Source organism: Lutra lutra, chromosome 10, assembly GCF_902655055.1.
Source record: "Lutra lutra chromosome 10, mLutLut1.2, whole genome shotgun sequence".
Lineage (NCBI taxonomy): Eukaryota > Metazoa > Chordata > Mammalia > Carnivora > Mustelidae > Lutra > Lutra lutra.
This window is the reverse complement of record NC_062287.1, coordinates 27,656,246-27,683,399: the sequence shown is the minus strand read 5'-3', so window position 1 is coordinate 27,683,399 and position 27,154 is coordinate 27,656,246. Positions and strand designations below refer to the sequence as shown.

Here is a 27,154-nt window from a genome sequence, read left to right as displayed (position 1 = left end):
AGCATAGTCGTAGAATTTGGCCTCCTCTCTTGCCATCCTTCGGAGAATCTGAAACATAACAGAGAAGAAAGGTTTAGGTATCTGAAATCTCCATTAAAAGCTTTGAGCTCTGCACCCCCCAACCCCACCCCATAGTTTTTGGATTTGTTCCATTGTCTTTGAATCTTTCTTTCCAAAAGGAATTAAGCAGGACCCTTTGTCAGCCTTGTGCTAGACAATGAGGAAATAGTGACGCATGTGACTCCATCCTTATCCTTGAGGAACTAACTCTAGGTAAAAAGACAGGCATAAAAAAAAAAAATCAGCTGTGATACCACATACACAAGGAGGAAAGGGAGGTGATTCTCTTCTAAGATTGGTGGAGAAGTGAGGGAAACTGCAGAGGGCAGGTGATCTTTGAAGTCCCTTGAGGGATGAGTCCTATCTTTCCAGGTAGGAAATGAAGAAAGAAGAGGAAAAAAGCAATGGAAGTATTTGTTTTTGCCACGTCCTGGGAGAGCCAGGTTTTGAGCCCTAGCAGTGCATAGAATTAATGGCCACCTTGTTGGCAAAATCAAGCAATTGAACATTTATTGTTGAGACTAATATTATCATAAAAGAATGCTATGGCAAATATTTATAGGCTTACATCTCCTTTTGAGTAAAAGAATCATCCCTCATGTATTTCGTTTCTCCTTGTTTCTTATAGTTCCTCCCCAGATCATGAAATATCTCTTCAGACATCACTGTGAATGAGGGAAGCAGTGTGACCTGCTGTGTCTGCTATTGGCAGACCAGAGCCAAACTGTGACATGGAGACACCTGTCAGTCAAGGGTAAGTTCTTTGCCTTTGGGAATTTTTCAGAGTTATTCTATTATTCTATTGAGAATTTGTTCTAAAGCACACCAAAACTTTGGGAATCAAAAGCAATGCTGTATTTGTAACATAGTAATGCAAAAGCAAATCGACCACATGCATCAGTCACTGAGTATTCCATTAAAAAAAAAAATTAAAAAAGGGATTTATAAAGAGAAAGTGTACTGAATTATTTTTCTCAGTCCTTTTATGACCACAGAAAACTTCTGTTTTCCAGGCAGGAAGAACAGGGGTGCCATCTCTTTAAACAAAGATACTAATTTCTTAAGGTGGAGATGCATGGGTCAGTTGGTCATTAGCCCTTTCTTTAAGAAGAGTGCTAGAAGGTTAGCATGCCCATTGTAAATGTTTGGTATACCTCCTTAAGAAAAAAGATTCTCCTTATCAGTACTTTCAGACCCATTTCCCCAGAGGCCACACCTTATGACCCATACATCAATAGCCCACCTGGGTGGAAAAAGGATGATGGAAATGGTGAAGTCCCCTTGGCATGCATGTGCTGGGCACTCAGTGGTTGGCATTCAAGTCAGTGATGATCATCACCACCTCTGTACGAAGGGAACCAAGAGAACAGTGGGCCTTATCCCTTTGGAACGAAAACTTACTCTAAGTTGAACTTGAAGAGATGGGTACAGAGTCACCTTGTGTATTTATACATTACTAGAAACTATGATTAATTCTAGAAATTATATAAGAAACAAATGCTCCCTCAAGCATGAGAAAATCCAAGCATAGCATGAACTTCAGTGAGACAGGAGAAGGTGTGGAGTATGCCTGTGTATTATGTAAAAATAACCTAGATCTAGAGGAAACCGTAGGAACACACCTTCATGACTTTGAAATAGAGAATGTTTTGCTAGGACATCAAAGGATCTTACCACAAAAGAAGAAAACAAGAATAAATTTGGCTTTGTATCATTTTCTCATGGCTGCGGTAACAAAAGCTTACAAATGGTTTGGCTTCTAACAACAGACATGTATTTTCTTGTTGTTCTGGAGGCTATATGTCCGGGACTGAAGGGAGGTAAGGTTGGTTCCTTCTCCAGGGTTGTGAGGGAGAACCTGCCCAATGCGTATCCATTAGTTTCTGGTGGTTGGCTGGCAGGCTTTAGTGTTTCTTGGCTTGTAGATGTATCCCCCTGATTCCTGCCTTCATTATCACATGACCTTCTCCCTGTGTGCCTCTCTGGTAATCCAATTTTCCTTTTTTCATAGGGACACCAAACATATCGGAATTAGGGCCCAGTCTAATGACCTCATCTGATTTTGGTACTTATAAAGACCCTATTTCCAAATAGGTCACGTTCGCCGCACGAGGATTAGGAACTTCAGAGTATCTTTCCTGGGGAATGTAGGGGGATGCAATTCAATTAATAATGGCCTCATCAAAATTAAAAACATCAATTTAAGTATAAACGAAAAGGACAAAGCCATAGACTGGGAGAAACAAAGAATTTTTGGATTTTTGTCTGGGTTATGTTTGAGTTTCATCTGGGTTTACATGAAGAATTCTGTACAACATAATTCTAAAAAACTATCTTGAAGTGAACAAAAAATTTGACAGACATTCACATAAGAAGCTCTACAAATAAAAGTAAGCACCTGAACATCATGTGCAATATATTTACCATAGAAATGAACAATTCAATCATAATGAGGTTCTACTCACAACTACTAGGCTGTCCAATTAAAAACAACCAACAACAACAACAGCAAACCCTGACAATATCACCTGTTGGGGAGGATGTGGAGAAACTGAAACTCTTACACATTAACTCTGGGACTATAAAATGCTATAAGCACTACAGAAAACGGTTTGGCACTTTGTTACAGAGTTAAACATACACTTAACATATGACCCCCAATTCTGCTCCTGAGTGTTCACCAAAGATCAATGAAAATGTCTGTCTACAAATATACATTGTACATAAATGTTATGGCAGCTTCATTTATAATCGCCTCAAACTAGAAATATCCTCAAACCTTCAACAATTAAATAGATAAATTGTGTATATTTAAACAGCAAATGACTTCTCAGCAAGTAAAAATAACAAATCATTGCTGCATGTAACAACATGGATGATTCTCAAAAACAGGCCAAGCAAAAGCAGCAAGACACAAAATTACCTACTGCATGACTTAATAGGCAAAACTAAGTCAAAATCAAGTCAGTGGTTACCCGGAATAAAGATCTGGGGAGATGTGCCTACAGAGGGGCACAAGGGAATTTTTTCAGCTGATGGAAATGTTTATAACTTCAATACAGTGCTGCTTATGTTGCCTCTTATATAAGTCAAAATGCCAAGTGTTACACGAAAAATAGGAACATTTTATTGTAAGCAAATTAAAATCTCAATGAAACTTTAAAAATATCCACGTAGAGATAAGAGAAATACCTGAAAATTTGCCCCTAATTTGTAACATAATTTATGTAAGCAGTACTTCCTAGATAAGAGATTCGATTTGTTACTAGGAGCACCGTTTAAGGGAAAAGTTAAATGGTCTCATGTCCTCCATGTGTGCAGAGATGCGTGTGTCAACCCCAGCCTTGTTGTAGGGAAAGATAATACGAATAAATGCTCTGAACATTCTTTGTATACAGACCTCAGATATAGAAACACAAAATGTCTATATTATAAAGTAATGTTAATAAGAATATTAAACTATACATGAGGGACATCACAAAGCCCAACTTTAATGAAAATGAAGTAGTGGCTTATGTTCCCAAAGACTTAAGCCCCATGGGAATTTTGCTTGAAGTGAGAGACAATTTTGGATTTATATTACATATAAAACTATGTCTAAACATCTGGCCAATTTCTATGTATTTGGTAAATTCAGAGATTTTTATAAATGCTTGAAATCCAAAAATGCATTTATTTGATCCTAAATGCATAGTTCTCTGAGTCTAGAAATCTTTTGAAAGGCATTTCGACTTTGTGTAAGTGTTTTGAAGCAATACCTTATAATGGTACACTGGTAAGATTTCCCTCAAAATAAGGGAAATTCATCCATATTCTCAATCTTTTATACAACATAATAGTTACAATTCAGCCTCAAAAAAGCTCAGAAAACCCTACATTTAAATGATTCCTCTGCTCTTCAAATCTCCCAGGCTATGATCTACTTTCAGTTGCCTTTTGCTTTTTTATAGCTTCAGCCTTCACTTTGCTGTCTTTCTTTCCCCCATTGTCTTTCTCCTCCTCTTCCATGATATTTAAACATTTAAACTCAAAGCATTGTTTTCCAAATTTGAAAAGCTTTGGAACCTGGAGGGTTTGCAAGTTTAAAATGTGCATCTGCAGATGACTACCATTATTTATTTTTAGAAGGCTATTCCTTCTCACTTAGAGTTGAGGAGACTCTGGGAAGTTGTTTTAAAGGTTTTAAAGAGCAGCCAATAAAACTCAAACATCAAATAGCATTTTTAGAACAATTTGCTGGTTAATTTAGCATGCAAGAATAGGAAATAAAAGTTGCAATGACATTTCCTTTGAAATTCCAATAGGATTACATTGGAGAATTTAGTTCACTGGACAACCATGTTCCCAAAATGCTAATAACGCAAGATTTGAAAATTCTTGGTTAAATTTAGGGATCTGTATAACAGAAGTGAATAAACAAACCTTTATTTAGAAATAGAATATTTTAATGAACAGATTATTAAAGATTAAGAATAGTGATAATGCTTATAGTTTAAAAAGATGGACCAAACATATGCTGCCAATCCCTAGAAATTACAGGAAAAAGGTAAAAGCTAATGATCCAATAAATCCATTATCACACTAGAGAAAAATAATGTCAAGCCTGTGTGAATCAGAAACAATATAGAATTTCTGAAATATAAAAAGTAAATAGATGTAATGAAGAGAAAAAAAAAAACAGCTCAATATGATCTATACCTGAAATGATATATAGTTGAAAAAATAAGGGTTTTAGATCTTAGTATACTGGTAAATGTTTAAAATTGATTGGGGCCGAGGTTGGGAAGACAGAAGAGCCCTGGTAGCATTCGCCAAATTTCCATGGTGCAAATACTCCCATCATTGCCACTTTATCAGGAACCTCTTCGAAGTAACTATGCCCATTTTCACTTGGAAAACAAACGAACGAAACAAAAACTAATCCTTCCTATGAAAGTAAGGTGAAATTTTTGAAACAAATAACCAAAATCCAAGATGTGGATCCAACGTTTCCCCAACATTTCCATTCTCCAGTCTTGGATATCTAACTGGAGATCTCTTGACTTCCAGTTTCCTTGGTGATGTTGGCAGATGTGTTAGGATTCCCAGAAACTAGGTTTGCCGGGAGGACATCTGCCTCACCTCCAAGGAAAACTTGAGATTGTTACAGGATCATGATTATTAAGCATTGCAAACATCTCAAAGAAAAGTGCTGTGTCAACATACATTCAGAGGTTCTGCAATTGACATGCAAACCACTGAGCATTTTTCCATGTATTTATTTAGCTTCAGATATAAAAAGTTATATTTAATTTATTTTCAGGAGCAGATAATGGGTTTTTAAAAAAACATATATTTATGTGGATTTGCTACAGAATACAGAACTTGTTTAATAGCCTTCAGGAACATAAAAATCTGTACCAAGTGACCTCCAGCTTAGGAATGAAAATAATGATGGATTCACAGGCTGCTGCCTCAAAGAATTTTCCCTCCAAAAGAGTGGGCAGGTCCCAAAACAGGCAGGCATTGTGGATTGGCAAATGGCCAGTGTGTTTGGAATACATTGCAAAACAGGTAGGTTCCAAGGATGATATTCTTTTCCCCTCCTGAAGGACAGGAGAAAGGGCGCTGGGCCAGCAATCATTAGAAGGCTCATGAATGTAAAACCATGAATAATGTGGAAACTAAGCTGCACCTGAATAATGTGAAACCAAAGTTTCTTCATCTTTTAAACCAAAGTTGCACAGGTGGGTGTGATGGAGGAGACAGTACATGCTATTGTGTTCTAAGGAGAGTTGTCTTTCCCTCTTACGATGCCTTTGTAATCCACTAGAATGTGTTACACACCTGATCCCATTTCCATTGACATATTTGGAAAGGCCAGATGTTCGGGGAAAATAATAAAGTCTTCTTTTCTGTTTCCTCTCCATGGAGATTTTAAGATGACATCTATTCACCTGTGAGTGAGTTGCTCCTACAATCTACTCATATACAGTAATACCTCAGGGAGCAAGCGAATGAGTTATTTCACAGAAGTGAATTTTCCAGGTAACCGAAGCTGACTCCTTTATCATTGACTTGAATCATTTTTAATGGAAACATTTTAAAAATGTATTATGTTCTCCTCTGTTTCCTTGAGTACAGTGAATGCTACTTGGCCTCATCTTTACAATGTAATATCAGCATCATGCATATCAATTGTTCGTATCTTAACATTTGGAGGCTGGAATAGCCAGGAATAAGGTCCTAACATATTTTTTAAAATTCTTGTGTCTGTTTTTTATAGTTCCGGTATTTTTCCTTCCTTCTCTCCAAATGACTATTAGTTGTCAGTTCTTCCTAAAGTCAGCATACCAGCCTTTTGCCAGCCACATTTCTTCTGATTATTTCCTTCTGATTTGTCATGAGCAAGAATCTATAAACCAAGTTGGTTAGTCCCAAATATGAATGTAGTGGTGGGAGAGAACCTTCTGAGAGGAAAGGGCATGAGCATTTGTGAATGTGATAAATGACACTGCGGATAGTTGTTCTGGGGAAAACCTTGTTGGCTTTTGTTTTAGATATATGAGTTTCCTAGGTGAGTGAATTGCATGTAAGCTATGAGAGTTAACACTTGTGGTGTCATTTCCCATGGTTCTGACCTCTTTGGGCAGCACTTTTCTATCTTCTGTTCACTTTGCTAGATGTTGAGGTCACATAATATGTTAGTTTAAGACTGTTTCTACTACAGCCCGTAAGTTTCCTTTTTTTTTTCCTTTTTTCTTCAAGATTTTATTTACTTATTTGATACAGGGAAAGAGAGAGAGAGAGCGCACAAGCAGGAGGAGCAGGAGAGGGAAAAGCAGGCTCCAGCTTAGCAGGGAGCCCGATGTGGAGCTTGATCCCAAGACCCTGAGATCATGACCTGAGCAGAAGGCAGACAGACACCCAACCAACTGAGCAATCCAAGCACCCCTACAGCCCTTACTTTTCTTGTTAAAAATTCCTAAGAGGCGTATCTTGAAAGAATTTGCCAAGTTCTTAGCATTCTAAATAAAAACAGCCCTAGGCTATACTCATGTGTAGATGTTAATCCCTGTGGCTGGTGGTTTTGTCTTAGACTGAACATGCACTTCAAATTCTTACAGACCTGAGATGAAGTTTTACCCAACCCGTTAACATTCTCAGTTACTTTAGGAATGCCACTTCCTCTATCTGACCTCCTAGACTGCAAAAGGGGGTTGTTCAATTCATTTAATACCCTAGCTGTCCTGAGAGAAAAAGTACTCATATTCATCACTATGCCTTTTTTTATCGTTTATGATTATTCCTATTATTTTACCCATTCCTACTTCTTATACCTTGACAGTCTTAGGTCACTCATTAGCAACTCAGTGTCCCTCTGGTCCACCTGAAAAATTCAGAACAACATAATCTTATTTGTAGTAACTAAAATTAGAAACAATCCAAATATCCTTCAGTGGGAGAATGGTTAAACAAACTGTGGTACGGCACATGATGGGATGTTAATATTTAACCATAAAAAGTAATGAATTCAAAATACACACAAAAACTTGGATGGATCTTAAGGTATTACACCAGATGAAAGGAGTCAGTCTCAAAAGGTTGCATCCTGATTATCCTACTGTTATAACATTCTCAAAATGGCAAAATTATGAAGATGCACAACAGGTGAGTGGTTGATAGAGGTTTGGGCAAGGAAGGGGAAAGAGCACCATAAGGGAGTTGCTTTGCAGTGATGAAATGTCATGGAATTATACATGAAGGCAATAGCAGGGAGTGCCTGCAAAACCTGGTGAGATCTAAGCAAGCTCCATAGTGCAGTTAATTGCATTGTGTCCATATCAGTAACCTGGTTCGGATAAGGTATTCTGTTATATAAGATGCCACCGCTGGGGAAGCTGGTCATAAGCACATGGGACCTCTGTTATTTTTGCAACTTCTTGTGAGTCAATAAGTATTTCAAAATTAAAAAGTTAAAAAATAGAAATGATAAAATGAATTCATAGCGTTCCACTAGCATGCTTATATAGGAATTTATTATATAATATTGCCACATGCATCATTTCAAGTGAGTTTATAGCAACTCTCTCATACAGGTCAAAAAGAATATTTACCTATTCCATAGGTATGGAAAACACTAGGGAAGTTTGAGTAATGGCGAATGGCTCTCCGCTTACTAAGGTGGTGGATATATGAAAGGGGCCTAGCTCCCACTGTTTAAGTCTAGAGATCTTTATACCATACAAAGATGGTGCCCATGGCTTGCAATGGGAACGGGTATGATATCATGATATGTTTTATCAAATTCTGCTTGTTATCTGGGGAACACAAGAGTGCTCACTCAGTAGTTTGACCATTACCCATGTTCTTATATTTCCCTTCCTAACTCCACACCTACCTTCCCACATGTAGGCACTTTCTAGCTACCACTCAGGATTGTTCTAAGGAAAGCACAGCCTCCAAATGAAACCCACATTCATGTTGTCATCTGCTGTAGGTCCCTGTTGTTTCTCTGCTTCAATTAAAATCAACCCGCTGAGACCTACAAACCTCATTTCTCTTCTAAACCATCCTAGGTACAAGTCCAGCCACTAATAAGAATTGCCTATTAGTTGACCCTCTGAATCATCCAGTCATGCTACTACTTCTTTGTCCCTCTCCAAGGCAGCCAGAATCCTTGTTTCTAATCTGAAGTCGTGTTTCGAGCCTAATTAATCCCCAGAGTGTGAGAAAGAGGTGTCTGAGATGAGAAATCAAGGTTATACATATCTTGCTCAGTGGAACAGTTATGGGCAAACAAGCTGTTCCTCTCACATTTTTGCAAAGCAAATTTATGTTCACTAACTTTGGTTCTTGTTGTAAATGAGAAGTGTATGAAGGTCTAGCAATGCGCTTTTCACCATATGGGTACCCATATGTTTTCCCCCTTTGCTTGCGTACATTTTCACTTTGGCATGCACATATGCTTGTATTTTTGCAACTTAACAATATTAAAACTAATCCCATTTATGCTCCTTTTGGGTGAGTTGATTGAGTCATAAATTTCTGAGAATCTCTTCCTTGGGAGGCTGGAGTTCTTTTGTGTGAGCAAGGGGAGGGCATGGCAAGCTACTCACACTCCTCACACTGAGTTGAGAAACTGTATATTGGAAATGGGGCAGCAGGAAATTAGTCCTGCAGTGAAGTAATGTTTAGCCTCTTTGCTGGGCTTTTTTAAATTATAAAAATAATAATGGATATTAACATGTATCATACCAAGTGGAAAACTCAACTAATTCACATGTAAAATTGGAATTGGAAATGCTGTTTGATGTCTTTTTATCTCTATTCATGAATTCATTCATTCATTTGATGGTTTAAGAATGTTCACTTGCTCTTATAGCAACAATGGTGTGTACGATAGATGTGATTCCTGCTCTTATGAAGCTTATAGTCTAGTCAGGGATAGTCATTAAACTGATAATCAAGCTTATGTAAGTTCAAAGTGTGGTAACTGCTGTGACAATGGGCAGCAGGGAGGTATGAGCTAGTCTAGCTAAATCTCTCTTGAGATAGTGATACTTGAGCTGACATAGAAAGATGAATGGAAGTTAACTAGGGACAGGGACAGGGATATGTGTATGCCTTGGGGCCAGGCTGTATAGAAACTTTCCAGGTGAGGGAGAATAGCATGTGCAAATGTCCTGAGGTGAGAAGGAGTGTGGCTCTTTGAGAAACAAAACTGTGTCATGAATGTGTAAAAATCTGGAGAGACAGTAGTCTAAGAATAGGTGCTTAGGAGCCAGATCACACAAGTCTGGTCTTTATCCCAAGAGCTCTAGAAAATACAAAGAAAGTTGCAAGTAAAAGAGTTAAGAAATGAGATGTTCATGTATCAGATTTAACTAGGAAGATTTCATTTCTGACCTATTCATTTTCTATGTAAATCTGGCAAACCACTAAACCTCTGTTTCAATTTCCCCACCTATAAACCAGAAAAGAGTTAGTCATAATATGCTTCCTTTATGGAGGAAAAGAGAATGGAATTTGATAGTATCTATTCCAAATACTTTTTAGATTATAATATAAGAATGGATATTAACATGTATCATAGCAAGTGAAAAGCCCAACTAGCTCAAAAGTAAAATTAGAATTGGAAAGGCATCCAGTGCTGCCTGCCGTCTGTTGTAAAGCCTTCTCTACGCAATTGCTATATCAAATTATGCTATTGAAATCAGTCGGACACTGATAAAATTGAGACCAGCTTTACAAGTTCTGTAGATCTAATTGGCCTCAGCAGTGGGTCCACAGTGACTCTTGTTGCTGAATAGAAATCCTAGGCTTCAATAGAAAATAATAAGCAGCCTGGTTCCACACTAACAAACTGCAGCCACCTCGGGAGATAATGTGTTTAATTTCGATACTGAACTCCTTCATCTGGCCAGATGTTGAAGGAACCTCAGAGAGGTTTGTTTCTACCTTACTTCCTGGATGAGCACCCTTGAGGGTAGATTCAAAGGACTTTCAGGACCAGCTGTGTGTCCTTGCTGTCCTTAATATGCCCCTTTCCCCCCAGCCATTTACTTCTTCTAAAAACCTCTACATCTTTGGGGCAAAAGTTGCTACAAATCACCTTTTCTCGCTCAAACTACCTCAAGTTGGGTTTCTATCACTTAGAGCCAATGTGGTTGTGATTAAACCCACCGTGTGATGTGCAAGGCAGTATGTTACAAGTTCCGGCTGTAAACCTAGTGTGGGGTTTGGGAGGGATATGTAAACGTGACATTCATAACATTGCAGTGCAATATGGTTATAGCCAAACCACCTCTGAGAAAGTCTCTTTTTTATATCAAAGAGAGGGATGGGGCTGCCTGGGGTCCTGATTAACTTTGTAAGGCCACTGTCTTTTTCATGGGTTGGAGAAGACCCTGGGAGTTGACCAAGGAGCTCTAGGTGGGTTGCCCAGAGGATTCCACACCCACACCAGCTAGAATCAGGCCCAAAAAAAGACACATGGACTCTGGCCCTGAATTCTATAGCAATCGACTCTGGAAGGTCATCACCACCTCAGTATATCCAAGTGCCCAACAGCCATTCAAGCATCAGAGGGGTGTTCCTTTCCTCCTGTCTCCTTTCTCAAAGTACCTGCCATCACAGGCTTCCAATTGTGCCGGGTCTTATCTCCAGCATGATGGAGGCTGAAGTGTGAAACGGTGGTGGAGGGGGGACATTCTTCCCCCCACCTACCCACCCCCGTTGAAAAGTAGTGACCATGCTTAATTAGCTGCCTCTCTTTATGTGAGATTCAGAGGAGGGAGGGAGAGAAGAAGGAAATAGGCAATTGCTTGGAGGATTTTAATTGGAGTGGGGACCTTCCAAGTCTTGCAAATGTTCCAGCATCTGAAGAGGAGATAACCACCGGACATAAGTAGGATCAAGGGAAACTGATCTCATTAAGGAAAAGGAGTTGATTGTGACTTTGAATCTGAGCTTCCCAGCTGAAGGCAGTGACTGACTCACACACAAAGGAGAATTGGAGTTGAGTGAAGAGGTGAGGGGATCAGACTTCCTACAGAACACCTGAAGCATAACACAAGGGCCCTGACTCTGCCCCTCCTGCTGGCCTGCAAAGCCTCATTAGTCAAAGGAGACAATCACAAAAGCATTTTCTGCCTTTTCTTTATGCTTTTGCTCCCCCCTTCCCTTTTTTCTTTCTTGTACTATCAACAATTTCTCCACTCCAGAACCACTTATTGGTGAGCGTAACCCCCCTGGGGCACTGGAAGTGGTTTGTTTTTAATGATTCTCTGGATGATTTTGCTTCCTAAGAGAAATGTTTATAAAGTACCTGATATAATCGGAACAAGCAGTCCTCTGCTTTCCCAGTTCTCTTTCTTTCCCCGCAAGCTCTGCTCCCCTCACCTCTGTTCTCTACACCGTGGGTACTGGGAAAAGCTTTCTTCCCAGGCCTCTGGAGGGCCCCTGCCTGCTCCACTGAGCCCATGCTCATTTGTCCCTGCACAACTGGAACAGAATGCAGTAACTACATCTGCAGTGAAAGGGTTTGTTTCCCTTAAGGGCAGTAAGGATGTTGCCAGCACTGCTAATGAAGAAATGAGCTTTCCTTTCAGTGCCTTGGGGGACGTAAGGAGCTCTGCGACGTCACCCAGCAATGTATTTGGAGTTTCATCCTCCTGAGCTGGGCTGTACCCCAGTGCGATCATCCCCTCCCTTCCTCAGCACCATTCTCTTAAGCTTCTTACTCCTACTCAGCTCTAACTTGCCCAAAACACTCCAGATATATTTTCAGAAGCATTTTCTGTCCCAGGGGGGCATGAAAACAATGGGAACAAAGGCAGGTTGGCCATAACACTTTGAAGGATGATTTGAGAATCTCCAGTTCTGCTCAAGGTGTAATGTGCCCAGAGTCTCAGGTGCTGCCTCTACCTGGAGCCCAGACCCTCCAATTGCTAGCAAGAACCCAAAAAGAGGACAGGGAGATAGCATCTGTACTGACGCAGGGGGCTGGCCTGATTTCCCTGTCTCCTGGTGTTGCTGCCTCAAATCACCTGACCTGTGTCCTCACCTCCTCTGCCTTCACTCTTGAGAAGTATTGATCATTCCAGCTCTGTTTCGCTGGACTTCCCCCTAGGCAGTTTCTGATAATTCGTACCTGCTGAGCCTCCCATCCTTGCTGGACTCTCCAGATTTCTCATTGTTTGCATGCTTTGACTACAAGTTTCAATCCCATAAAACATCACAGTGACACTGTCATCATTGCTGACATTGTTATCACCGATGATGTCCCTTAAATTTACTGGGCTGCCACTTGACTTAATCGCATTTGTCTTTCACAAAGGTCTGTCAAAATGCAGACAGAAAAATAAGATAAAACAATAAAATGATAAAAAATAAAATGATAGAATATAACACAAACACATACAAAAAACCAGGGATTAGGAATAACATTTTATAGGGGAGGAAACAGAAGCCTGGCTAAATTGATTGCCAGCTGGAAACAATATTCTTTCAATTATTTATTTATGCACTCATTCAACCGTTCAAGAAGGTTGTCGAGTACCCTACAAGTCAGGTACTGTGCTTGACCTGGAGGTTAGAAAGGTAAACAACATTATTCTTTCCCTCAAGGATCTCATATTTAGTGAGGCACAGGCATAGTAACGTATAATGGACAGCACAGTGTGGTAGGTGCATTAGTAAAACATTCAAAATGTTCTGTATTCCAGAGAGGGTCATCTAACTCCAACTGGGAAACAGGGGGAATCAGGGATTGCTTCCTGGAAGAGGTGACTATTAACCTGAATCTTAAAGTTAAGAGCCAAGCAAGAAGAACATATGAGCGGGGTAGAAGGGAAGAAGAATGTCCCAGGCAGTGGGGGAAAGCAAGATGAAAGACAGGAAATGAGAACTAGCATGTCTGTCACTAGACATATAGAAACAGTTTAGTGTTCCTGGAGCAGAAAGTGTGAAATTATTGTAACCTAAATAAAATTGTTGAATCACTTGTAGCTGGTCCAACTATGACAAATCATTATAGGACATAGATTTGGTCACACTCATCAAGGGAGAAAAAAGGCATTCTAAAGTAAGCTAAGTCTTTACCAAAATCTTTCAAAGTGGCCCCAACCATGTGTTATACGACAGATAATAAAGCAGTTGATGATATGTTTTATTACTCTTTCTCTACATTTCACTCCAAAAAACCCTAGGTGATCCAGTCTCCGCTTTCTTAACTTCTGGCCTCTTCTTTCAGTAGTAAATTTCTCAGCTTTTTCAGGTCAGTAAATGTAGCTTTTCAACTTCTTCATTCTGCAGCTCTGCTTATCATCTTGATCAGCATAAAGCCTAAGAACCAAGAAAACATCTGTACTTTGTTTTACATTTTTTATTGTCCCCATGAAACTAATGTCAGATGAGATTTAGGTAGTGTATGAAAGGAAGCAAATCACCAATTGCTAAGTAGACAGTGAAGAGAGGGTAAAAACGGAATTTTTATAAAATCAGTTTTTGTTTGGTTATAATTTACATAAAATAAAATGTACCCATTTTAAGTCTAGACTGGTGAGGTGTTTTTTTTTTTCCTTCCAGGATTATTAGGATATAATTAAAACTCATACAACACTGTAAGTTTAAGGCATATACCATAATGACGTGATATAGATATTTTGTGAAATGATCACCACAATAAGTTTAGTAAACATCTGTCACCTCAATTAATTACAAAAGTATTTTTTTTCCTTGTAAAGAGAAGTTTTAGGATTTACCCTCTTAGCAATTTTCGGTTAGACCATGGAGCAGTGTTAAATATAGTCAGCGTGGCATGCATTACATTCCTTGTTCTTATTAATCTTATAGCTGGAAATTTGTACCTTTGACCACCTTCCCCCAATTCCCTCACCTCCCAACCCTTGCCTCTTGGCAACCACAACTCTGACCTCTTTTTCTATGAGTTCAGCTCTTTCTTTAGATTCCACATATACTGGGGATCATACAGTATTTGTCTTTCTCTGTCTGATTTATTTCACTTAGCATAATGCCCTCAAGGTCCATCCATGATTAGTGAGTTTTGACAAATTTATAAATCTCTAAAACCACCACTCTAATTAAGATAGAGCACACTAGCACATTACCATCAATTCTGCAAATTCCCTTATTTTCAGACTCAAACCTTATCCCTGCCCCAATTTGAGACAAACACTAATCTGTTCTCTGCAACTATAAACCAGACTTCTTCTGGCGTACACCTATACACAATATATTTATACTCTAGAAAAATATATAGCATTTATATGATCTTAGAATATGTGCTCTTTTGTTTCTGGATGTTCTCAGTCAGCTTTTGAGTTTCATTCATGTTGTATACAGTTCTTTCCTTTTTATTGCTGAGTAGTATTCCATTATGGTAGTGTATCAAATATACCAATATTTGTTTACTCATTTGCTGGTTGACAGACATTTGGTTGTTTCTACTTTTTGACTATTGTGAATAAAGTTGCTATGAACATTTCTTTTTCAGATCTTCTCATGGATATTTGCTTTCATTTATCTTGGGTGAATACTTAGGGGTGGAATTGATGAGTAGTATAGTAGGTTTACGCTTAACTTTGCAAGAAATCACCAAACTGCTCTCCAAAGTGGTTTTACCATTGTATATTCCCTTCACTGTTGCATAAGAATTACAATTGGTCCACATACTTGCTAGCATATGATTTTCTATCTTTTACATGTTAGCTCTTCTAATAGGTGTATAGAATTAAGCCCATGCTGGTTTTAACTTGCAGTTCTCTGATGTTTAATGATGTTAATTTTGTTGGTAGTTTTTGGCCATTTATATATCTTGTTTTGGGAAATGTTGGTTGAAATCTTTGACTATTCTCAATTAGGCTGCCTTCTAATTACGTGTTGTAATAGTTATAAATATATTCTAGATACAAGTCTGACATCACATACTGAGAATACTTTTTCTTAGCCTATGTCTAGCCTTCACTCTTTCTTAATGGTGCTTCTCAAAGAATGAAAGTTTTTAGTCCAGTTTATTAATATTTTATTAGACAGATCTGGCTTTTTATTTCTTATCTAAAATAGGATGCAGTTCCAAGTTGCAAGATTATCTCCTATGTTTTCTTCTAGAAGTTTTAGAAATTTAGCTTCTATTTTATTTTATTTTTTTAGGTATAAGATCCACGTGAATTCATTTATGTCCATACTAGGAGTGCAGGTCTCAAGAAATGAGATTTATTTATTTTTTCTAATGGCTGTCCAGTTAATTCAACACCATCTGTGGAAAACACTATTCTTTCCCTAATGAATTATCTTGGTTTCTTTGTTAAAAATCAGTTAACTATTCATGAGTCTCTTTCTAGACGCTCTTATTTTTCCTATTAAAACGTATTCTCTCTTTATGCCAATACATATTGTTTTTTTCAATGTTGATTTATAATAAGCCTGAAAATCAGATACTGTAAGTCATCAGCTTTGTTCTTTTTCAATATATTAGTCAATCTGTGCCCTTCGTATTTTTATGTAATTTTAGAATCAATTTGAAAATATTTACCAACAAAACAAAACAACAACAATAACAACAGCAAAAAAAACTTACTAGGACTTTGATTGGAAGTATATTGAAATTGTATATCAATTTGGGAAAAATTGACATCTTAACAACATTTATTTTCCAATCCATAAATGTAAACTTCCATTTATTTAGGTCTTATTTAATTTTTCTCAACAATATTTGATAGATTTCATTATATAGTTTCAAAAGTTTCATGTTTTTGAATGCTATTGTAAAGAGTGTTTTTAAAAATTTTGATTGCTCATTAAAAATATATAGAATTGGCTGTTGTATGTTGACCTTACATCATGATATTACTGAATTTATTCACGAATTCTAGTAAATTTCTTAGATTCCTTAAGATTTTTTATATAAATGATTATGTCTTCTGTGAATAAAGACATTTTTACTTCTTTGGTACCAATCATTTAATAAGGAATGCCTTACCATTTCTTTTTCTTGCCTTATTGCACTGGCTAGATTCTCCAACAATGTAATGTTAAATATAAATGATGACAGCTGACATCCTTGTCTTGATCCTGATTAGAAGAAAAACATTTCATTTTTCCCCATTAATTATAATCTGTAGATTTTTCACAGATGGTTTCATACATTTTGTTTTGTTTTATTTTCATTATGTGTGAATGGATGTCTCATTTTGTCAAATCATTTTTGTGGCATCTATTGAAATGAGTGTATAATGCATTATACTGAACGATTTTTAAAAGATTTTGTGTACTTATTTGAAAGAGAGAGTGAACACAAGTGGGGGTGGAAGGGACAGAGAAATAGAGAGAAACAGACACCCACTGAGCAGGGAGTCTGACAAGGGGGCTCAATCCCAAGACTCTGAGATCATGATCTGAGCCACAGGGAGACACAACTGACTAAGCCACTCAAGGACCCTTATACTGAATGATTTTTAATGCTAAACCAACTTTGCATTCTTGGGATAGACCTCATGTGGTCCATGATATACTGAAACTATTATCGTATTAATGAGTTAAATTTGCCAATACTTTGTTAAGAATTTTGCATCTGTGTTCATGAGGGCTGTTGGTCTGTGACATTATCATCTGGCTTTGGTGTCGGCATAATCTAGCCATACAAATGAGTTGGGAAAAGTTTCTTTTCAGAAAGAGTTTGGGTATAATTGGTATTAATGGTATTCAAAAGAAAATATTTAATAATAGTAATGGCTAATGGGATCTATGTCTTTTTCATCTTTGTAATATAAATATTTCTAGTGATTTTCAATTAGATATAGTGCTGGCTTCAGAGAGACACTTATTGTATTAAAGAATACTCCTCTTTCAATAAAAATGTTTTGTTCAGAAAAGGATAGGTTTTATCAAATTACCTTTTTGACAAGTTATGGAAATAATTATATGTATTTTTCCTTGATCAATATGTATATGAATATTGATATGATTGGTAATGTGGGAACATTCCATTTGCTAATGTTTAATTTACTGTTTTTCCATTAATAGTTAAAGTAGGAATGTCTAGGGGCGCCTGGGTGTCTCAGTGGTTAAGCCTCTGCCTTTGGCTCAGGTCATGATCTCAGGGTCCTGGGATCGAGCCCCGCATCGGGCTCTCTGTTCGGTAGGGAGCCTGCTTCCCCCTCTCTCTCTCTGCTTGCCTTTCTGACTACTTGTGATCTCTGTAAAATAAATAAAAATCTTTAAAAAAAAAAAGTAGGAATGTCTATAGTTTACCACGTATTTAAGAGGCTTGCCTGTGAATAGTATGCATAATACCATAGCTAAATGTATTAGTTGACTTTCCATCTTTTTATATTCTGGATCATTTTAAATACAATAAAGAATCTATAATCCTTAACAATTTGATAGGAATTGGCTCTAAACTCATTCAGGTCCAGGCCTAAATTGTGAGTCACTCTTTGGCATTATTTTCTAATATGTTATTGTTGTTGATACAAAATTTGTACCTTTTGAATTAATTTTAGAAATTTCTATGATCAATTTTGATAAATGTTTCAGAACTGTTGAGCTTATAAATACTTATATTAATATATTACTACACAATACTAGGTATTATATAAGCACATACACAAGGTGTAAAAATCTGGATATATATATATATATATATCTCCCCATATGCACATGCACACCTAATTATATACTTTATATAGTATAAACTACTTCATAAATACCATATATGGTATAAGATTAATATTATACATATATTAGCACACAGAAAGATAATTCTATTACTCAGATTGTAGATAGCCATATCGAAAAATTTGCTTCCTCAAACATTATGAAACCAAAAATATATACTATCATACTTTAATATAGTGTTTTCATGCATTTCTAATACCTTTTGCTTTATGTATCTCATGCACAAAGTTTTAAAAATAATTAAAGATTCACAATGAATTGTTCACTTTGTCAATAAAAATGACTTTTTTTTGCCACTTAATGTTGTTAGTCTTGTATTTAACTTTATCTGATATTAATATTGTACTCCGTGCTTTGATTTTGTTAGTATTAAAAATAAACTCACCCATCCTTTAAAAATAAATCATACTTGTATTATTCTGGTTAAGGTGTATCTTTTGTAAACAGAACAGAAATATATTGTTTTCTTTTTTTTTTCTTTAATCCAATCTCAGCCTCTATTTCTTTTTAATGGGAAGTGTAACCAACTTGCAGGTATTATTAAAACTGATTTGTTTGTTCCCTGTCATCTTTTTGTTTTCTGCTTTTGTTCTGTCTAGCAGTCTTTATGTTCTATACCTTGTGCTATTTGAAACACTTTTTCTTTGCTTTTATCCTGCATAGTTTTTTGAAATAAATATATCATGTTTATTCATACTGGTACTTACATTTAAGTTTCCCAGAAGTATATTTAACAGGTGTGAATCTAATATTCAAGGTGAGTAAAATTTTTTTTCATGTGCTCTTATTTGAGACAATTGCAATGGATTCCCCTCCATCTTCACTCCTTCCTTACCACTTGTGTTTCTTGGACTTTATTAAAATCACATTTTGAACTTATAATCCAAGATTATGTATTGAGATATTTGTACTCTCATTGAGCTTGTTAGATTTACAACAATTCCTGAGCCTCATCTCTTTATGTCAGATCTCCACTTAAGCCTTTCAAGAATCCCCTACAGGTGTCATTCATTAGGTTTTTTCCTTAGTTTCATCTCTAAGTTGTGTAGAATACTTTTCAAGAAGGATGGGTGGCTGCTGTATTTTCTGATTCTTGAAATATTTCTTCTTTCATGTGGTAAATATTTATTGGAAATGTGTTCTGCAGCAAGAACCGTGGTAGGTGCTGGAAATACTGTAATAAATGACGTACATAACCCATACCTCAGGGAGTATACATATGCAAAGAACAGTTTGCTGCCACCAAATGTGATTGGCATCTTTTCTGGGTATATAATCTAAAGGTCACAATCTTTACCCTCCAAACTCTTACAGTTATTCCTCCCTTATATTTGTCATTTAGTGAGAAAGTAGATCATACTAAAGCCTGATTTTCTGATTTCTGTAACTTTCTGAGTTACTCATTTACTTTTTAAAGGAATGAAGATACCCCTTTCTTTATCTCTGGTATAAAATTCTTTCCAGAAGTGTGGGATTGTCTCTCACAATCGACCTCCTCCCTTAGCGTATGATAACGGCATCATTATATACACACAAACCTTTCTGTAGTACAAGAAAGTGAACCTCTATTAAATACTGATTGTTGGTTTTGGGTAATTTCTCCTGAGGAAACTTAATTGTACATATTTTGGCTCTTCATTCTTTGTCCTTCTTATCAGTCATTTTCTCTCTGTCTCTCTCTCTCTCAATAAATTCCTTTGGATTTATTTTTTCCTGCATATGCTGGGAGAGCTTCTCAGCTTTCATCATATTGATTTGATTCCTTGAAACTTCACATCTAATATGTTTTACTTCTGATGTAGATTTAAAGTGTAATTTGATTTCAGAACACTTCCTTAATCTCCTTTTCTACCTACCCGGACTCTTTAGTTCCTCTTCTTACCTTTTCTTCTTAGATCTTCTGAGATCTGTTCCAGTTTGCCTCTTTAAGTCTTTTCAGAGAGAGAGGCCATCTTTCTTGCTTTTTTTGAGGTTGTCAGATGATCTTTAAATTTTTTATTAGGGTCCTGGAAGTCAAATTTTTAATGTGATAAAATATACACAGCATAACACTTAACCATTTTGACACTTTTCAAGTGTATAGTTCAGTTGCATTAAGTAAATTCACATTGTCTTTCAATGGAAGTGATTTTTTTTAAACTATGCTTTTCCTGGAATTTTTGTGAGTGGTCTTTTTTTTTTTTAAATATGGTATTTTTCTCAATGCATATTCTCAAACATGATATGACCCACGTGGTGAGTGGATACCTAGTTGTCCCTACTCTCTACTTTTTATGTAATGCTTGAATCCCCTTTTAGTTCTCTTCCTGAAATATATATTCAGATGTAGCCCTCCTGGTTCATTTCCCAGTCTCTATCTGGCTTCCAACCTCTTATGCTTCTGTCTTATTGAAACGGTTCTTTTTCTTTGTCCTCTGGGATTTCTGATACATAGGTGTGGTTGGAGAAACTGAAAAAATGGAAGTTAGGGATTCTTGTTTGCTAATCTAGTTTGAAGCTGCATTGGTATTATAAGACCATTGTGTTTTCTTAGATGATCTATTATGATAGTTAAGTTCCTCTAGGTCCACAATGTTCCCCACCTCCTAATATTCATGTCCTTGTGGAGTTCTCTACCATATTGCATCAGCATTGGTCTGGGCAACTATAGCAACTATATATAGCAACTATATATAGCAACTATATATCTATATATATATATAGCAACTATAGCCAAATGATGGCGTGCATTCCTAAGGCAAAGTCATAAAAAAAATCCTCACCCTCTTTCTTGGACAAGTCACTGTGAGGGAAAACAGTGCCATGACATGAGGACATGGAGAGTCCTTGTGGTGAGAACCTGAATCTTCCTGCCAACAACCAGTACTTACATGCCCTGCATGTGAGTGAGCAATCTTGGAACTGAATCCTCCAGACCCAGACAAGCCTTCAGAAGACTGCAGCCCCAAATGTTACATTCACTGTACACTTAACGAAAAACCTTGAGCCAGAAGCACCCAGCTAGGTACTTCCCAAATACATGACTTCCAGAAATGGTGTGAGATAATAAATATTTATTGTTTTCTTTTTTTTTTTTAAGATTTTATTCACTTATTGACAGAGAGAGAGATCACAAGTAGGCAGAGGCAGGCAGAGAGAGAGGGGGGAAGCAGGCTCCCTGCTGAGCAGAGAGCCCGATGTGGGGCTCGATTCCAGGACCCTGAGATCATGACCTGAGCTGAAGGCAGAGGCCTAACCCACTGAGCCACCCAGGTGCCCCAAATATTTATTGTTTTCAACCACCAAGTTTTAAGAGAACTTGTTATTGAACAGTAGGTAACTAACTAATGCACACATTCATTTGAGTTAGCTCTTGTATTACTAATGGAAGCTCTGTTCTCTCTTGTTTGAAGCCTTATTATTTGTAAGAAGAAAGATCATGCTGGGGGTGAATACTTCTTTCCTGTCTCCTTTTCAATCTTTGTTTCATGAAGATAAGTTATGCCATGGTTCCAAAACGTCTCTATTTACTCAATTCAATTCCATTTCCCTTAGAAGAGCTATCAATTCTGTTTAATTTTAGGAAATCGATTATTCCTAAATCTTAGTTTTCTTAAAAATACGTTGCTTTTTCCTAAATATTTGTGGGTTATTTTACTAAAAAACTAGGGCAGATACCTTTGGGTCTTTCACTTTGATATTTTTTTTATCCAATTTTTTAAAAACTTTGATACTTTTTAAAATAAGATTTTATTTATTTATTTGAGAAAGAGAGACCACATGAGTGGTGAGGGAGGGGTGTGGTGTGGAGGGACAGAGGGAGAGGGAAAAGCAGACTCCCCATTGAGCAGGAAGACCAACTCTGAGCTTGATCCCAGCTCAATCCCAGCTGAATCCCATCTGGATCCCAAATCAATCCCAGGTCCATCCCAGGACCTTGAGATCCTTACCTGAGCTAAAGGCAGACCCTTGACTGATTGAGGCATCCTAGGGGGCTCCTAAACTTTGATACTGTTTTGAAACAGATACCTTTCCTTGTTCTCAATAAGGGTACATAAAAGATAATTTTGTATCTTTAATATGTTAGGTTATTTTAAAAATATATATGTAATATATTCTTCAATTTTTCAAGTAATACAAATATCCTTGGGTTCTTGAAGTAGAAAGTATATCATTTTTTTTTTCTTGATCTATAGTAGGTCTTTATTTAGCGGGCAGTGTTGCACAGCAGTCAAGAGTGAAGGTTCTAGAGCCAGACTGCCCTAATTTGAAACTCAACACTGTCGTTAGCTGTGGCACTTTAGGCAAGTTACTTAAACCTCTCTGTGCTCCGGTTCCCTTAAGTGCCCAGAAGGGATAATAATGGGACTTACACAGGATTGATATAACCATAGGGGCCAAGGACAGGCAGCCCAAGATGGGGCACTTTGGTGTAAAGATTATTATTATTATTATTATTATTTTAATTTTATTTTATATAAACATATATTTTTATCCCCAGGGGTACAGGTCTGCGAATTGCCAGGTTTACACACTTCACAGCACTCACCATAGCACATACCCTCCCCAATATCCATAACCCCACCCCCCCTCTCCCAACCCCCCTCCCCCCACCAACCCTCAGTTTGTTTTGTGAGATTAAGAGTCACTTATGGTTTGTCTCCCTCCCAATCCCATCTTGTTACATTTATTCTTCTCCTACCCCCTTAACCCCCCATGTTGCATCTCCTCTCCCTCATATCAGGGAGATCATATGATAGTTGTCTTTCTCCAATTGACATATTTGCTAAGCATGATACCCTCTAGTTCCATCCACGTCATCGCAAATGGCAAGATTTCATTTCTTTTGATGGATATACACAATGGAATACTATGCAGTATTCCATTGTGTATATATACCACATCTTCTTTATCCATTCATCTATTGATGGACATCTAGGTTCTTTCCATAGTTTGGCTATTGTAGACATTGCTGCTATAAACATTCGGGTACACGTGCCCCTTCGGATCACTACGTTTGTATCTTTAGGGTAAGTACCCAGGAGTGCAATTGCTGGGTCATAGGGTAGCTCTATTTTCAACATTTTGAGGAACCTCCATGCTGTTTTCCAGAGTGGTTGCACCAGCTTGCATTCCCACCAACAGTGTAGGAGGGTTCCCCTTTCTCCGCATCCTCGCCAGCATCTGTCATTTCCTGACTTGTTAATTTTAGCCATTCTGACTGGTGTGAGGTGATATCTCATGGTGGTTTTGATTTGTATTTCCCTGATGCCGAGTGAGATGGAGCACTTTTTCATGTGTCTGTTGGCCATCTGGATGTCTTCTTTGCAGAAATGTCTGTTCATGTCCTCTGCCCATTTCTTGATTGGATTCTTTGTTCTGTGGGTGTTGAGTTTGCTAAGTTCTTTATAGATTTTGGACACTCGCCCTTTATCTGATATGTCATTTGCAAATATCTTCTCCCATTCTGTCAGTTGTCTTTTGGTTTTGTTAACTGTTTCCTTTGCTGTGCAAAAGCTTTTGATCTTGATAAAATCCCAAAAGTTCATTTTTGCCCTTGCTTCCCTTGCCTTTGGTGATGTTCCTAGGAAGATGTTGCTGCGGCTGACGTCGAAGAGGTTGCTGCCTGTGTTCTCCTCAAGGATTTTGATGGATTCCTTTCTCACATTGAGATCCTTCATCCATTTTGAGTCTATTTTCGTGTGTGGTGTAAGGAAATGATCCAATTTCATTTTTCTGCATGTGGCTGTCCAATTTTCCCAACACCATTTATCGAAGAGGCTGTCTTTGTTCCATTGGACATTCTTTCCTGCTTTGTCGAAGATGAGTTGACCATAGAGCTGAGGGTCCATTTCTGGGCTCTCTATTCTGTTCCATTGATCTATGTGTCTGTTTTTGTGCCAGTACCATGCTGTCTTGATGATGACAGCTTTGTAATAGAGCTTGAAGTCCGGAATTGTGATGCCACCAACTTTGGCTTTCTTTTTCAATATTGCTTTGGCTATTTGAGGTCTTTTCTGGTTCCATATACATTTTAGGATTATTTGTTCCATTTCTTTGAAAAAAATGGATGGTACTTTGATAGGAATTGCATTAAATGTGTAGATTGCTTTAGGTAGCATAGACATTTTCACAATATTTATTCTTCCAATCCAGGAGCATGGAACATTTTTCCATTTCTTTGTGTCTTCCTCAATTTCTTTCATGAGTACTTTATAGTTTTCTGTGTATAGATTCTTAGTCTCGTTGGTTAGGTTTATTCCTAGGTATCTTATAGTTTTGGGTGCAATTGTAAATGGGATGGACTCCTTAATTTCTCTTTCTTCTGTCTTGTTGTTGGTGTAGAGAAATGCAACTGATTTCTGTGCATTGATTTTATATCCTGACACTTTACTGAATTCCTGTACAAGTTCTAGCAGTTTTGGAGTGGAGTCTTTTGGGTTTTCCACATATAGTATCATATCATCTGCAAAGAGTGATAGTTTGACTTCTTCTTTGCCGATTTGGATGCCTTTAATTTCCTTTTGTTGTCTGATTGCTGAGGCTAGGACTTCTAGTACTATGTTGAATAGCAGTGGTGATAACGGACATCCCTGCCGTGTTCCTGACCTTAGTGGAAAAGCTTTCAGTTTTTCTCCATTGAGAATGATATTTGCGGTGGGTTTTTCATAGATGGCTTTGATAATATTGAGGTATGTGCCGTCTATCCCTACACTTTGAAGAGTTTTGATCAGGAAGGGATGCTGTACTTTGTCAAATGCTTTTTCAGCATCTATGGAGAGTATCATATGATTCTTGTTCTTTCTTTTATTAATGTGTTGTATCACATTGATTGATTTGCGGACGGTGAACCAACCTTGCAGCCCTGGAATAAATCCCACTTGTTCGTGGTGAATAATCCTTTTAATGTACTGTTGAATCCTATTGGGTAGTATTTTGGTGAGAATTTTTGCATCTGTGTTCATCAAGGATATTGGTCTGTAGTTCTCTTTTTTGATGGGATCCTTGTCTGGTTTTGGGATCAAGGTGATGCTGGCCTCATAAAATGAGTTTGGAAGTTTTCCTTCTATTTCTATTTTTTGGAACAGTTTCAGGAGAATAGGAATTAGTTCTTCTTTAAATGTTTGGTAGAATTCCCCCGGGAAGCCATCTGGCCCTGGGTTTTTGTTTGTTTGGAGATTTTTGATGACTGTTTCAATCTCCTTACTGGTTATGTGTCTGTTGAGGCTTTCTATTTCTTACTGGTTCAGTTGTGGTAGTTTATATGTCTCTAGGAATGTATCCATTTCTTCCAGATTGTCAAATTTGTTGGCGTAGAGTTGCTCATAGTATGTTCTTATAATTGTCTGTATTTCTTTGGTGTTCGTTGTGATCTCTCCTCTTTCATTCATGATTTTATTTATTTGGGTCCTTTCTCTTTTCTTTTTGATAAGTCTGGCCAGGGGTTTATCAATCTTATTAATTCTTTCAAAGAACCAGCTCCTAGTTTCATTGATTTGTTCTGTTGTTTTTTTGGTTTCTATTTCACTGATTTCTGCTCTGATCTTTATGATTTCTCTTCTCCTGCTGGGTTTAGGGTTTCTTTCTTCTTCTTTCTCCAGCTCCTTTAGGTGTAGGGTTAGGTTGTGTACCTGAGACCTTTCTTGTTTCTTGAGAAAGGCTTGTACCGCTATATATTTTCCTCTCAGGACTGCCTTTGTTGTGTCCCACAGATTCTGAACTGTTGTGTTTTCATTATCATTTGTTTCCATAAATTTTTTCAATTCTTCTTTAATTTCCTGGTTGACCCATTCATTCTTTAGAAGGATGCTGTTTAGTCTCCATGTATTTGGGTTCTTTCCAAATTTCCTCTTGTGATTGAGTTCTAGCTTTAGAGCATTGTGGTCTGAAAATATGCAGGGAATGATCCCAATCTTTTGATACCGGTTGAGACTTGATTTAGGACCAAGAATGTGATCTATTCTGGAGAATGTTCCATGTGCACTAGAGAAGAATGTGTATTCTGTTGCTTTGGGATGAAATGTTCTGAATATATCTGTGATGTCCATCTGGTCCAGTGTGTCATTTAAGGCCTTGATTTCCTTGTTGATCTTTTGCTTGGATGATCTGTCCATTTCAGTGAGGGGAGTGTTAAAATCCCCTACTATGATTGTATTCTTGTCGATGTGTTTCTTTGATTTTGTTATTAATTGGTTTATATAGTTGGCTGCTCCCACGTTAGGGGCATAGATATTTAAAATTGTTGCATCTTCTTGTTGGACAGTTCCTTTGAGTATGATATAGTGTCCTTCCTCATCTCTTATTATAGTCTTTGGCTTAAAATCTAATTGATCTGATATAAGGATTGCCACTCCTGCTTTCTTCTGATGTCCATTAGCATGGTAAATTCTTTTCCACCCCCTCACTTTAAACCTGGAGGTGTCTTCGGGTTTAAGATGAGTTTCTTGTAGGCAACATATAGATGGGTTTTGTTTTTTTATCCATTCTGATACCCTGTATCTTTTGATTGGGGCATTTAGCCCATTAACATTCAGGGAAAGTATTGAGAGATATGAATTTAGTGCCATTGTATTGCCTGTAAGGTGACTGTTATTGTATATTGTCTCTGTTTCTTTCTGATCTACTACTTTTAGGGTCTCTCTTTGCTTAGAGGACCCCTTTCAATATTTCCTGTAGAGCTAGTTTGGTATTTGCAAATTCTTTCAGTTTTTGTTTGTCCTGGAAGCTTTTAATCTCTCCTTCTATTTTCAATGATAGCCAAGCTGGATATAGTATTCTTGGCTGCATGTTTTTCTCATTTAGTACTCTGAATATATCATGCCAGCTCTTTCTGGCCTGCCAGGTCTCTGTGGATAAGTCTGCTGCCAATCTAATATTTTTACCATTGTACGTTACAGACTTCTTTTCCCGGGCTGCTTTCAGGATCTTTTCTTTG

At 37.5% G+C, this 27,154-nt stretch overlaps 1 protein-coding gene across 1 annotated transcript in view; it reads left to right on the top strand.

Annotated features, from left to right (window-relative positions):
- The window catches only part of OPCML (opioid binding protein/cell adhesion molecule like), a 1,116,407-nt gene that overhangs the window by 998,204 nt on the left and 91,049 nt on the right, over positions 1–27,154 (top strand). Inside the window, 3 exon segments of the mRNA XM_047693689.1 lie at positions 689–705; positions 707–749; positions 752–814. Of these exon segments, the coding sequence (XP_047549645.1) occupies positions 689–705; positions 707–749; positions 752–814 (123 nt within the window).